At 40.2% G+C, this 14,234-nt stretch overlaps 1 protein-coding gene across 1 annotated transcript; it reads right to left on the bottom strand.

Moving 5' to 3' along the window:
* Positions 1 to 359: 359 nt before the first annotated feature.
* Positions 360 to 1,597, bottom strand: LOC128066924 (N-acetyllactosaminide beta-1,3-N-acetylglucosaminyltransferase 2-like). The gene has a single exon (XM_052660050.1). It carries the CDS (start codon positions 1,595 to 1,597, stop codon positions 404 to 406), a length of 1,194 nt encoding a protein of 397 aa, XP_052516010.1. The 3' UTR covers positions 360 to 403.
* Between the last annotated feature and the right edge of the window lie 12,637 nt (positions 1,598 to 14,234).

Genomic DNA, 14,234 nt, shown 5'->3' with positions numbered 1-14,234 from the left:
ACAGCAATGTCTTTTTTGCCAATAGGTTTATGAATACCTAAACTGATAATGTACTCATTATAGTGGGAAACAGGATTATCATCATATGAGGGCTAAACAAAAATATGGTCAAATTCTAGAAACATGATTTCAGATGATGAGGGGGACAAGTTAGAAAATAATGACCACTGGCTAACAGGAAGGGTCAGAACCATTCATTTTGTCTTATTCTACATAAAAAATTAGCATCTTCTGCTTTCCCTCTTCAGGAAGTACCACACTAAAGAGTTTAGGGGCCGTCAAATGGACATGACCTATAAAGGCAATTTTGATGGTTTTACATAGAAATGACCTCTAATGGAAGAGAACACAAATGGGAACTATTTGAGATACATTTCTATGTAAAATGTAGTTTGCACATAATTCAGCATTTTAAATGAGCACTCTGCAACCGAGACCAAATATCAATCATCTCTTGAGGTTTTCTACTATGTACCAACATCAAATCTACATAGGAACAAATGTTACTCCTGCTTTTCTCTTCTATATCAGATGTCCTGAAGCCTTTGTGTCTCTCTGGAGCGAGGCCGAGTTTCTGAAGGCACATTCCAGTATAAACATCATCAATGGGGTAGAGAAGGACCCGGTCAGTTACATTGTACAGTCTCAGGGCCAGGTGGCCGGAGTACAGGAATCCACCTCCTCCTGCATAAGGCGGGTAGACGCCAGTGTAAACAACTTCCGGGATGTAGTACTTGAGTTTCTTATCCCGATGAGGTCCAGCATTATGAATCACGTCACCAATAAATAAATCTTTGGCTTTGTTCCCGGATAAGCTATTCAAGTAATTCAGGAGATGATGGGTGTTCACAAAAACATCATCATCGCCCTTGAACACGAACTCAGCATTTGGGCAGGAAGTGCTCACCCACCTGAGAAAGAGTACTTCTTTCAGAGACAAGTTGAAGAATGTATCTCTGTAGTTCCACAAAAGAATGTCTTGGTGCTTCTCACTCTCAAATTTCAGCGTATCTGAAAGGTCAGGATGGTTGTCCTCTGCGGGGGTCTGGCCCAGTAAGAAAACTCGCACCACCGTTTGGTTCCCCACATTGGTTTCTTTGCCCCAAGATTCCCGAATCGCTTGCCTTCTATCGAAATGTGAAGTTAGGGACTTAATCGCCAGCAATAAGAAGGGCTTCTTTGCACACTTATCTGGGTGGTCTATAAGCAGTGAATAATTTCGACATCTCAAATATAGCAGAAAATCTTTAAATCTGTCTGGCAAACTGTTGAAATCTGAAACTGCTGACATGACCCTCAGGTCAGGTTCACAGTAATTTAGATGGCTTATATTGGAGAATCCGTATGCTTCTCCTGTCTGGTTGGCTAACGTGTTCAAAATGGGATTGAACCTCCTGTTCAGTTTTTCTTGTTCCTTGTTCCAATATGCCCGAGGAGGGTCAGATATCTCCCAGAACCTTTCTTTAGGTATTATTACTTCCCCCTTTGCATTTTTTTCTTGGCTATTGCTTTTGGAGACTTCCAGGATCAAATAAATGAAGACATTTACCATCATCAGGATTCCCAACAACTTTATTCTTCGACGTCCAACACTCATTTCTCATATCTTGTCCGGGAGCAGCTCCTGCTCGGCGGGGCGGGGGCGGGAGATCGCGGCTGCATCCACGTCCCGGCCGCTCCGAGCGGCTCAGCCCGGCGACCACCGCCGCCCTCGCTCCATGCGTGGCGCCCGCTATGGGGCAGCCCGGCGGCGGGGTGGCTCCGCCTCTGCTCGGCTCGGCCCCAGCCTCGGCTCAGCTCCGGCACTTGTTGCCGCCTCTGCCGCCGCCTGGCTCCCGGCTCCGGCCCCGTGTTAGGTCATTTTAAATGAATAGGCAAAAAACAATGAATCAATACCTAGATTTTCCATGCACTATTATCTGGTATCTACCTGCCTCCAATTTTAAACAATGTACAAATGAAAAGCAGGTTAAGAAAGGGAGGGGAAAAAAGAGGGTGTGGGACAGAGGGTGCAGAAGAGTGGAGAAAAGTAAGAAGCTTTATTTAGACAAATTATTTTTTTAATATTTTCTTATAGGTGTGATTCTGTAAATTTTCTGTCCCTTCCCTTTACAGTTTTTAAGCTGCTTTTTAATGGTTAATATTCACCTACTATATACCAATCACTGTTCTTTGATCTGACAATATAGAATTTTATTTTTTTATTTTTATTTTTTGATCTGACAATATAGAATTTTAAAAGACAGACTAGGGGGAGGGGGTTCAGGATTGGGAACACATGTACACCCGTGGCGGTTTCATGTTGATGTATGGCAAAACCAATACAGTACTGTAAAGTAAAATAAAATAAAATAAAATCTGAAAAAAAAATTAAAAGACAGACTAAGTTTGGGCTCCCAAGAAAACTACTTTCTATTGAGAACAGGGGCAAAGCATTTCCAAGCAGAAGGATATTTTGTGCACATATTCTAGAGGGCCAAAAGCCTTGTGGGTTCAAGGAGTAGGAAAGAAAGCGTGCTAACAGCATAGCTAATGAGCAGGAAAAGTAGGGTAGCTGGCTGACCAACAATGTCCAGATGCAGCCAAAGCATACAAGTACCACCTGAAGACCCGGAACTGGAGGAGCCCAGGGTACCACACCCATGGCCAAGAAAGACACTGAAGAGATGGGCTACCTGCTTACAAAAGCCCTGGTGTTTTCTGCAGCCATCTGCATCAACAACACCTTCCTCACAGCCTCAGAATAATGGCCACCAGGACTTTGGACAATAGAATCCTGATAGCAAACTGATTCCACTTGGATAAAGCATCATAAACAGAACTGGCCCCTGCAGGCTGGCTAAGTCCCTGAATTCTTACACAAAGACTGGTCCCTGAAGAAGCTCCAGACCCTGTTTATCTGAACTTGGAAGCTGCTGCTGCTAAGTCACTTCAGTCGTGTCTGACTCTGTGCGACCCCATAGACGGCAGCCCACCAGGCTCCCCCGTCCCTGGGATTCTCCAGGCAAGAACACTGGAATGGGTTGTCATTTCCTTCTCCAATGCATGAAAGTGAAAAGTGAAACTGAAGTCGCTCAGTCGTATCCAACTCTTAGCAACCCCATGGACCACAGCCTACCAGGCTCCTCCGTCCATGGGATTTTCCAGGCAAGAGTACTGGAGTGAGCTGTCATTGCCTTCTCCAGAACTTGGAAGCTAGTAGGGGCTAATTTGAGAACTTTAAAACAAACTGACCTGTTACACTCTAACCAGTTGAAGTGGGTCACGGCATCACTGAAAAGATGAAAAGATAAAGTCAGAACTGTTACCTTCTTCTGTACATTAATTGCTTGGATATTGCTTTATCAGAAATAATCATTCATTGTGAATAGCTAAGAGATATTTTCCACAGTATAGAAGCCTCTTATAGCATAAGTAAACTTAGGAAGGAGACAAATGCTCAGTAACTATTTCACAATACATGATTTTATAAAGAGTTTGTTCAAGATTATGTTAATCAAGTTCCATGACTTTGTCTGTTTTCTTGAGAAAATAATAAATCAAAGTAGTACGATCCTGTGGTAAAGAATCCACCTTCCAAGTAGGAGATGCAGGTTCAATCCCTGGAGTAGGAAATGGCAACCTACTCCAATATTCTTGCTTGGGAAATCCCATGGACAGAGGAGCCTAGCAGGCTACAGTCCATAGGGTTGCAAAAGAAACCCGACATGACCTGGCTACTAAACAACAAGGTTTTCCTACTGATTTATGACTCCCGTTTCTGAAGAGAAGCGTGCAAGTGATTGATAGAGGGAAGTGGAGAGTAATCAGATATGAAGACTCTTTGAGAGCAAGTTGGGAGACTAAGGAAAGAGATATTAGGAAAGAGGGAGATGGTATATCCATACATGTGTATGTGTGATGATAATATACGTTTAGATGAAGATGGAGACCTAGACAACATATGGCCCCCAAAATTCCAAGAAAGTGAGAATTTCTTCATTGCGTGTAGTCTGAGATGTTTAACGTTAGTTTCATTGAGTGTTGCATGAGAAGGTTAATGTTAGTTTCATTAAGTCAAAATTTGTTTCTCCTTTATGATTACCAGACTCTGCTTTCATCTTGGTTGATCTCCAACAAGAGCTCAGTTTTGGTAAGGTTTCAAGAAGAGGATGGCGTATTTCTGATCACCAGTGTTCTTGCCTGGAGAATCCCAGGGACGGGGGAGCCTGGTGAGCTGCCGTCTATGGGGTCACACAAAGTGAGACACGACTGAAGCGACTTAGCAGCAGCATAGGGTCTAGCTTTTTGAGGATCACTGAATGAAGAGGACAAAGGGGCAGCAGACGACCTCCAAGGCATGAGACTTTAGTCTTTTTCTGTCCCTGTTTGCCCCCCACACCTCCACCATGGTGTGAGGCGTACCCCCTGCAGCACAGAAAGGGCCAGTCATGCTGCAGGTCCAGGGACACATGCTAAATTCCACTTAATCGCAGAGCAAGCCCATCAGAACAGTTACCAACACTGAAATACTGTATTTGATCACTTCCTACAATGCAGCCTGTTTATAAACATATAAACTTCATAGTGTATTTAAATTAAGCCTACTTAAACATAGTGAATAACCTTTCAAGAACCCACATTCAGCTTAAGGTAGGGTTTCATAGTAGTTTTTTCAGTGATTAGATATTCCTAGATCTAAGAGCCTGCCTGCCGTGCAGGAGACCCGGGTTTGATCCTGGGTCAGGAAGATCCCCTGGAGAAGGAAATGGCAACCCACTCCAATGTTCTGGACTGGGAAATCTCATGGACAGAAGAGCCTGGCAGGCTATAGTCCATGGGGTCGCAAGAGTCGGACACGACTCAGTGACTAAGCCACCACATTCCTGGATCTAGCATTGAGTGATTAATTACCTCCAGTCATCTTCATATGGGTATTGTTGATGCAAATCAACATGTAGACGCAATTTCAAGTTCTTTTAAGGAGAGAAATGTCAATGACCTAAAAGAATTCAGGCCAGAAGTATGAATAATCACTACCATTTATTTTTCTGTTCCATCTTGATTTGATTTTCATGAGCATCCTGTTTCAAGGGAATTCTGAGTGTACTAGTTGTAGATCAGTGCAAAAAAGAGAGGAATGGTAAGCCACAAGGGGAGGAGGGTGGTATGGTAGTAATTTGAGCAGGAAAAGGTCTTTCTGATTACGTTCACTGTCTTTGCTTTTATTTGCCATTTTTCTATCTTTATGAAAGATGAAAATTTTATTGTCTCTGAGGAAAAAAAAAACAGGAATTATATAACACAACGTATTTAATTGCTTTCACATACATTTAGCAATATGATGGCAATTTTAGCAATTACAACTATTTGTCCCTTTCTGGAGTGCGGGAATTTCACATGAGCGTGATGGTGGAGCGTATTCTTACCGCCCGTCTCTAAAGAATGTTCAAGGTTTGCCAGCGAGGAAAGAAGTAATCACACAAAACAGTGGAAATTTTATCAATGGAATAGAATTTGACTGACCTAATGCTTTTTAATAGCCTATATTTTCCCTGAAGAGCTAAAACGTTTGCATGAATCATCTCACTGGATTCCACAAGGTTTCTCTGGAATTTTAGCCACATATATATTTCTCTGTGGAATGTTCCCACTGAAAAGTGAGACAGCCAAACAAGTAGGGAAGCAAAATTACAAAAGTGGGAATGTCATACATTAGGCTTATAATTTAGGTAGAAACTTAGAACACTATTTATTATTAGGATCCTGCTTATATTAGGATGTTATTCATTTTAGGTAATTTTGGATGATGAGCAGACACAAAGTGAGAAAAAGAAGTTTGTAGAGAAACTGTCCTGAAAGTCTCTGGGTAGCTACACACTCAACTAAGGAAACAAGTACTTAAAAGAAATTAGTACAAGGAAAGTTCCAAACATTATGTCAACATGTATATTTGTTTAATTTTCAAAAGCCAGACTGAATTGTACTTATTTCACACAGTTAATTCTATTCTCATTTTCACATATGAAAAAATACTGTTTTCACAAAAGAACAAGTGCTTTCAAGCAGATCAGAGTAAATGAAGAAAGTCATGACTTTCAAATACATTGTCTGACAGATGCTGAAGGCCTATTTCAAAGGAAGGATATAGCAGGCAGGCCTGCACACCTGTGCTCTGCTCACTTCAGGAGATGTCAGTAAAATACACATAAGGAATAAATAGGGTCTTCCAAGGTGGCAGGAGGAGAAGGGGGAGACAGAGGATGAGATGGTTAGATGGCATCACAACTCAACGGACATGAGTTCGAGCAAACCCCAGGAGACAGTGAGGGCCAGGGAAGCCCGGCATGCTGAAGTCCTTAGAGCTGCAAAGAACTCGGCAGGATTTAGTGCCTGAACAACAACAGCAAAGCAGCCCTAGTAGCAGAGAATCTGCTGCCAAGGCAGGAGACACAGGCTGGGGTTTGACCCCTGGGTCAGGAAGATCCCCTGGAGTAAGAAATGGCAACCAGCTGCAGGATTCTTGCCAGGAACATTTCATGGACAGAGGTGCCTGTGAGCGCCTGGTGAACTACAGTCTGTGGAGTCATAAAAGGTCAAACACAACTGACTACACACACACACACACACACACAAACACACACTCACTTGATTTGAATATACATAGAATAAACGATTCATGTATATTAAAATCAAATTTTTTCCTGTATTAGAAAATCATATGTTACCAGCTGGAAGTTTTCTTTGGGAGCTTGTTCTGTTGCCAATTGATACAAGAAACCATTTCCCTCACCTCAACCCCACCCTGCCTCTAAATATTGCAGTGAAGAATGTCAGCACTGTTTCATGCCATCCAAGAGACACTTCCTGGATCCGTTTGAAAGTATCAACAGCTCGACTTCTCACGTAAATAGACATTACAAGAAGAAATGCCACTTGCGGGGAAAGAGCTGTGGCTGCCACACTGTGCAGAGTCCTATGTCCTGTTACTTCCCAGCATCTTAGCCCACACCCAGTGGCCTCAAACACTTCTCATCAAACAACGCAGAGATACTTGCAAAGAACATAGCTGATGAAAGACTTATCCACAGCTTACAAAGCATACCCACAACTTAATAGTGAGAAGCCAAACAAAAAATGAACAAAAACTTGAAGAGACACTTATTCAAAGATACACAAATGTCTAATAAGCACACAAAATGAAACTCAACGTTATTAGTCATTAAAGAAATTCAAATTAAAATCACAGTTAAATGCCACTTCGTGCAAACTAGCATGGCAATAATAAATAAGACAGGTAATAACATATGTTGGAGAGGATGTGGAGAAATGAGAACTTGATACGTTGCTGATGAAATTGCAAAATAGTGCAGCTAGATTGTAAAACAATTTGGCAACATTTCAGAAAGTTAAACATAAACTTTCACATGACCTAGCAATTCTACTTTCGTGTATACACCCAAGAGAAATGAAAACATGTGCACAACAAATACTTGTACACAAATGTTTACAGCAGCGTAATTCCCAATAACCTAAACTGGAAACAATCCAGATGTCCATCACCTGACGAATGGATAGGTATAATGTAGTATAGCCATCTAATGGAACAGTATTCAGTAATAAAAATAAATTACTGACGTGTGCTGTGTCATAGACAAACATCACCATCACCGAAGATGAAAGAAATTAGACACGAGAGATCACATATTGTATAATTACATTTCAAATGCTCCCCAAAGGAAAATCTATAGAGATAGAAACCAGATTATCGGTTGCCTGGAATGGCGGCAAGAACTGGGTAGGTGCGGGGAAGGGGTTAACTATAAATGGGTCAGAGCAATCATGTTGGAGGAATGAAAATATTCTGCACCTTATTTATAGTGATGATTGCACCCTTAGGTAAAGACAGCTAAAATTCTCTGGATTGAACACTTTACGTGGATGAATACCATGGTATTAAAATTACACTTCAATAAAAGTGTTGGAAGAAGACGGAGAGGGAGAGGGCAAGGAGGAAGAAGAGGAGGCGGTGAGGAGGAGTGTACAAGCCTTCATAAATCACGTATGCAACCACCGCCCCCAGCCACTTACAAAGCTGGCTCATCATCTCAGAAACCCCGTTCACGTCAAACAATAAATCGCCATCCTCTTCTCATCCAGCTCCTGGTAAACTCTAATCTGCTTTAGGTTTCTGTGAATCTGCATATTTTAGATATTTCGTGTAAGTGGAACCATACAATATTTGTACTTTTGTAACTGGCTTATCTCACCTGCTGCTGCTCCTGCTAAGTCGCTTCAATCGTGTCCGACTCTGCACGACCCCATAAACGGCAGCCCACCAGGCTCCCCCGTCCCTGGGATTCTCCAGGCAAGAACCCTGGAGTGGGTTGCCATTGCCTTCTCCAGTGCATGAAAGTGGAAAGTGGAAGGGAAGTCGCTCAGTCATGTCCGACTCTTAGCAACCCCTGGACTGCAGCCCACCAGGCTCCTCTGCCCCTGGGATTCTCCAGGCAAGAGTGCTGGAGTGGGGGGCCATCGCCTTCTCCATTATCTCACCTAGCAGAGTACTTTAAAAACTCATCCTTGATGTGACTTTAGCATTTTTTCTCATTTTTCTGCTGAATAATGCTCCATTACATACATATGATGCATTTTATTTATCCATTTATCTGTCTATTCTTATGCTTGTACCACATTGTTTTAATTACTAGAGTTTTGTGGTAAGTTTTGAATTCAGAATGTATAGTTCTTCAAACTTTGTTTTTCGTTTTCAAGAACTCATTAAAATTTCATATGCAATTGAAGACTGGCTTTTCCATTCATTAAAAAAAATAGTATAATTTTTAGATCACAGTGATCTGTAGATCATTTTGGGTAATGTTGACACAATTTTATCCTTTGATCTGTGATATGGGGATGTCTTTCCATTTATTTGGGCCTATTCTTTCTAATACACTTTATAGTTTTCAGTGTATAAGTCTTTTTCTTCCTTTGTCAAATTTATTCCCAATTATTTCCTTCTTTCAGTTGCTATTGAAAATGGGATGGTTTTCTTAATTTCCATTCACATTGTTCATTGCTCAAATATAAAAATGTAAGTTATTTTTGGTATCTTGCTCCTATATCCCAGTTCTTCTGAGTCTTTAATAAAGTCTAGGAGCCATTTTGTGGATTTTTCTGCATTTTCTATGTATTCGATCATGTCATCCATGAAAAGACATGATTTTACTTCCTCCTTTCCAATAAGACATCTTTTATTTCCTTTTCTTGCTTAATTCCTTTGGCTACAATTACAAGAAAAATTTTGTATAGTAGAAGTGGGAACTGGTATCTTTGTCTTGATCTTAGGGAGAAAGAAAACCATCCACCTTTCATCGTGATGTTAGCTGTGGGCTTTTCATAGACGCCCTTTATCACATTAATGAAGTTCCTTTCTTTGCCTAGTTTGTAGAGTGTGTTTATAATGAAAGGTCATTGACTTGTGTCAATTGCTTCCTCTGAATCAACTGATATCAATCATAATGTGAATTTTTTTCTTTTGTTCTATTAACGTGATGTATTACACACACATATATATTTTTTCTTATATTGAACCACCTTTAAATTCCTGGGATAAACCCCATTTAGTCATAATGGATAACTTCAATAAATTGTTGCTTTGATTTGCTGGTATTTTCTTGAGGATTTTTTGCATCTGTATTCATAAGACGTTTTGGTATGCAATTTTCTTATTTATTTTTATCTGGCTTTGTAATGAAAACAGTAATGGATCATGAGTTAGGAAGTGTTCCATCCTCTTGTGTTGTTGGTTTTTTTTTTTTTTTTTTTTGAAAAGATTGAGAAGGATTAGTGTTAACTATTCTTTAAATGTTTGGTTTAATTCATCAGTGAAGCCTCTGGTCTTGCACCTTCCTTTGTTGGGAGGTTTTTGATTACTTATTGAACGTCTTGTTATATTTCTGCTGAAATGTTCTATTTATTCTTGAGTCAGTTTGTTAATTTTTGTCTTTCTAGAAATGTTTCCATTTCATAAAGTTCATCTAATTTATTGAACACATAATAAGGTTTGTGTGAGAATTGGACTGTGACACACATCATTAATATTATTCAAAACCCACAGAATATACAACATAAAAAAAAAACAAGGTAAACTAGGAGTTTAGTTAATAATAGTGTATCAATATTTGAGTCATCAGTTGTAACAAATGTACATTTTAACACAAGCTGTCACTAATAGGAGAAATCATCTGAGTGTGGTAACAGAGTTCATGGGAACTCTTTGCACTTTCTGTATAATTTTTCTGTAAACCTAATTATGAAAGAGGAAAGAAACAGAAAAAATATTTGAAATAATGTCAGGTTTTTCACAAAATTAATGCTAGGCACCAAACCACAGATAAGGAAGCTCAAAGAACACTGAGCAGAATAAATAGCAAAAATTTCAAACCTCAGTGTATCATATTCAAACTGGAAACATCAAAAATGCAAAGAAAATCCAGAAAGAAGTCAGAGGAAAAATTATCTTACTTGCAGAGTGACAATAAATAATAAGAATTACATAAGAGTTCTCTTCAGAAACCATGAACACACAAAAAGAACAGAAGGAAATAAAATGCTGATTTTTTAAAATCAAAATCAGAATTATGTATCCAAAGAAAGTGAAAGTGAAGTCATGTCCTACTCTTTGCGACCCCATGGACTGTAGCCTATCAGGATCCCCATTCCATCAGATTTTCCAGGCAAGAATATTGGAATGGGTAGCCAATTCCTTCTCCAGGGGATCTTCCCAACCCAGCGATCGAACCCAGGTCTCCCGCATTGCAGGCAGATGCTTTACCCACTGATCCACAAGGGAAGCTCCATATCCAGGGAAATTATCCTTCAAACATGAAGAATAAAGATTTTTTTTCATAAAAGCAAAAATTAAGGAAATTGGTTGTCAGTAGATGTTGCTTGCAAGAATGTTAAAAGAAGTTTATCATAGAAAAGTAAAATGATATGTCATAAACTCAGATCTACAGAAAGAAAATAAAAGTGCTGGAGGAGGAATCTATAAAAGCAAAATATATATAAAGGCAAAATCTTAGTTTTCTTATTGTAAATTAATATGTCTAACATTAAAACTCAATACAGATTAAACTCTTAAAACTCAACAATGAGAAAAGAAACAATGCAAATAAAAATGGGTAAATGATATGAACAGACCCCTCACTAAAGAAGATATGTAGATGGTATTAGGGAATTTCACATAAACACAACAATGACATGGTACCGCACACCTGCTAGGACTAAAATCCTAAACACCGATAATGTCAAATGCTTGTGAAAATGTGAATCAACTCCTGTTGGAGTGGGAATGAGAATGCAAAATGGTACAGCAGCATTAGAAGATAGCTTGGCAGTTTCTTACAAAGATAAACATTGACTTATCAGGTGATCGAGCTATTTCACTCCCAAATATGTACCCAAATGAGCTGAAAAGTTATATCTACACGCACACACACACACCCCACACACATCTCTGCACATGAATGTTCATAGCAGCTCTCTTGTAAATTGTCAAAAATTGTAATCAACCAAGGAGTCCTTCAGTGAATAAATCAAAAAACAAATTGGTTTATCTATTCCACCGAACATTATTCAGCAATAAAAGAAAATTAATTATCAAGCCACAAAAAATTCATGCTCAGTTCAGTTCAGTCGCTCAGTCGTGTTTGACTCTTTGTGACCCCATGAATCGCAGCACATCAGGCCTCCCTGTCCATCCCCAACTCCCAGGGTTTACCCAAACTCATGTCCATCAAGCTGGTGATGCCATCCAACCATCTCATCTTCTGTCATCCCCTTCTCCTGCCCCCAATCCCTCCCAGCATCAGAGTCTTTTCCAATGAGTCAACTCTTCACATGAGGTGGCCAAAGTACTGGAGTTTCAGCTTTAGCATCATTCCTTCCAAAGAATACCCAGGACAGATCTCCTTCAGAATGGGCTGGTTGGATCTCCTTGCAGTCCAAGGGACTTTGAAGAGTCTTCTCCAACACCACAGTTCAAAAGCATCAGTTCTTTGGCACTCAGCTTTCTTCACAGTCCAACTCTCACATCCATACATGACCACAGGAAAAACCATAGCCTTGACACACATCATTAACATTATTCAAAACTCAAAGAATATACAACATAAAAAACCCAGTGTAAACTAGGAATTTAATAACAGTGTGTCAATATTTGAGTCATCAATTGTAACAAATGTACACTTTAACACAAGCTGTCACTAATAGGAGAAGTCATCTGAGTGTGGTAACAGGGCTCATGGGAACTCTTTGTACTTTCTGTATAATTTCTCTGTAAACCTAAAAATGTTCTAAAATAAAGTTTATCTAAAATGATAGTCTTCTTATTCAAAAGAAATCTTATATAAACACTAATATTTACACCAGGCAAAGTGGACCTATTGACCCAAAGACTTGGCCATTTAACTCATTTTGTCCCAAACTTCGTCAGTCTGTACCCTGCCCTGTCCTACCCCTGGAGGTAATGATGAGAATTCTGGGGCTCGAGGTGCATAGTTTGAAGACTCCTGAATAGTAACCTTTTAGGGTCTTACCTATATCAGTACTCCATGACTCTAGTTTTTTTTTTTTTTTTTTTTTTCCTTGCTTCATGATTAAATAGGAGCCGGAAGAGAAACATTAGCTTTAATAAATCTGAACTCAATAATAGCTACATTTATAACCTAGGCACGAGCCAGTCTAGTCTGCCTTCTTCACCACGGGGATATTTCAGTGGTTCTATTGTTAATAGAGCCTTTTAAACATGCAAAATACTCATTTCAAAGCAACTTGATGAAATTGCAAATCCTTAACTTAAACAGCATCTTTCTTCCTCCTCATCCGTTTTCCTGAAATGCAGATGGCAGGTGTCCTCATCTGGATGTGCTGCACCAACAACATCCTTTGGTTGGGGGTGGGGGGGTGGCGGTCCTTACCAAATGACTGCAGTCTTGAAATAGATGTGGAATCTACTGATACAGCACTCAGGGAACTGTCACGGAAATCCTGCTCAAAGGGGAATGTGAGCTCCAGAATTTCTGAGTGTGTTCATTACAACCACTCAACTTTGTCAAACTCTAAGGCCGAAAATGAATGGTGTGTCTAGAGGTATTCACATTAACCAAATGGTGGGGGCCTCAGAGGCAGAACCAAGTCACCTCAAAGATGTTTTAACAAAGGTAAAGTTGTCTCTAACTAGTCACTGGGTCTGCACAAATTCAAAAATAAATTTTTAAGTTGCATGTGGGTTTCTTTAATGTATGATTTGGGCTTCCCTGGTGGCTCAGAGGGTAAAGAATCTGCCTGCAGTACAAGAGACCTGGGTTTGATCTCTGGGTTGGGAAGATCACCTGGAGATGGGAATGGCAACCCACTCCAGTATTCTTGCTGGAGAGTTCCATCGACAGAGCAGCCTGGCTGGCTACAGTCCAAGGGGTCACAAAGACTCTGACACAATTGAACAATGAACGCAATAATGTATGGTGTACTTTCTGACATGCTTGCCTGATGAGTTAAGAAACAGTTGATTATAGAAGGACAGGGTAGATTGAATTAAAGCCTAAAACTGTATCTGCTTTTAAAGTAATATAGGGATAGATGTCAGGAGTACAAACTTTAGAAACTAACTAGTAATAAGGAAACATTCAGCTAGAAAAGTATTTATTAGTCACTTGTTCATGTTCGACTCTATGTGACCCCATGGACCATAGCCAGCCAAGCTCCTCTGCCCATGAAATTCTCCAGGCAAGAGTACAGGAGTGGATAGCCATTCCCTTCTCCAGGGGATCTTCCTGACCCAAGGATTGAACCTGTCTCCTGCATTGCAGGCAGACCCTTTACCATCTGAGCCACGAAGCCAGATTTAGAACCCCAAACTAAAATTTACAGAATCAAGTCACATTCCAGGGAAACAATTGTTACAGGATTTAAAGTCCAGAAGTAGCTCATGTGGGAGAGATCAGGATGGCAGGCAACATAGAGCAAGAAGAAGGAAGTCCAACAGCAGCCGTCTGGGTGCTGCCCTCAGAGGATATCCCAGGATGCATGTGTGTGTGTGTATGTGTGTGTGTTGGGTGGTAGGAAAAGAAGGGGGCTCAGTTTGAAAGAACAAGAGCTAACATCCTTGGCAAAGGACACAAGCAGAAGATATAAGACTAGTATCCAGAAACTCGTGGAGAAGCTGTTTTAAGACCGGGGTTCTGACCATG

Source organism: Budorcas taxicolor, chromosome 21, assembly GCF_023091745.1.
Source record: "Budorcas taxicolor isolate Tak-1 chromosome 21, Takin1.1, whole genome shotgun sequence".
NCBI classification, from domain to species: Eukaryota; Metazoa; Chordata; class Mammalia; order Artiodactyla; family Bovidae; genus Budorcas; species Budorcas taxicolor.
The sequence above is the reverse complement of the archived record's forward strand: the minus strand, read 5'-3'. Positions and strand labels throughout refer to the sequence as shown.

Coding starts and splice junctions, on each gene's coding strand:
- LOC128066924 (XM_052660050.1), bottom strand. CDS start 1,597: ATGAGTGTTGGACGTCGAAGAATAAAGTTGTTGGGAATCCTGATGATG.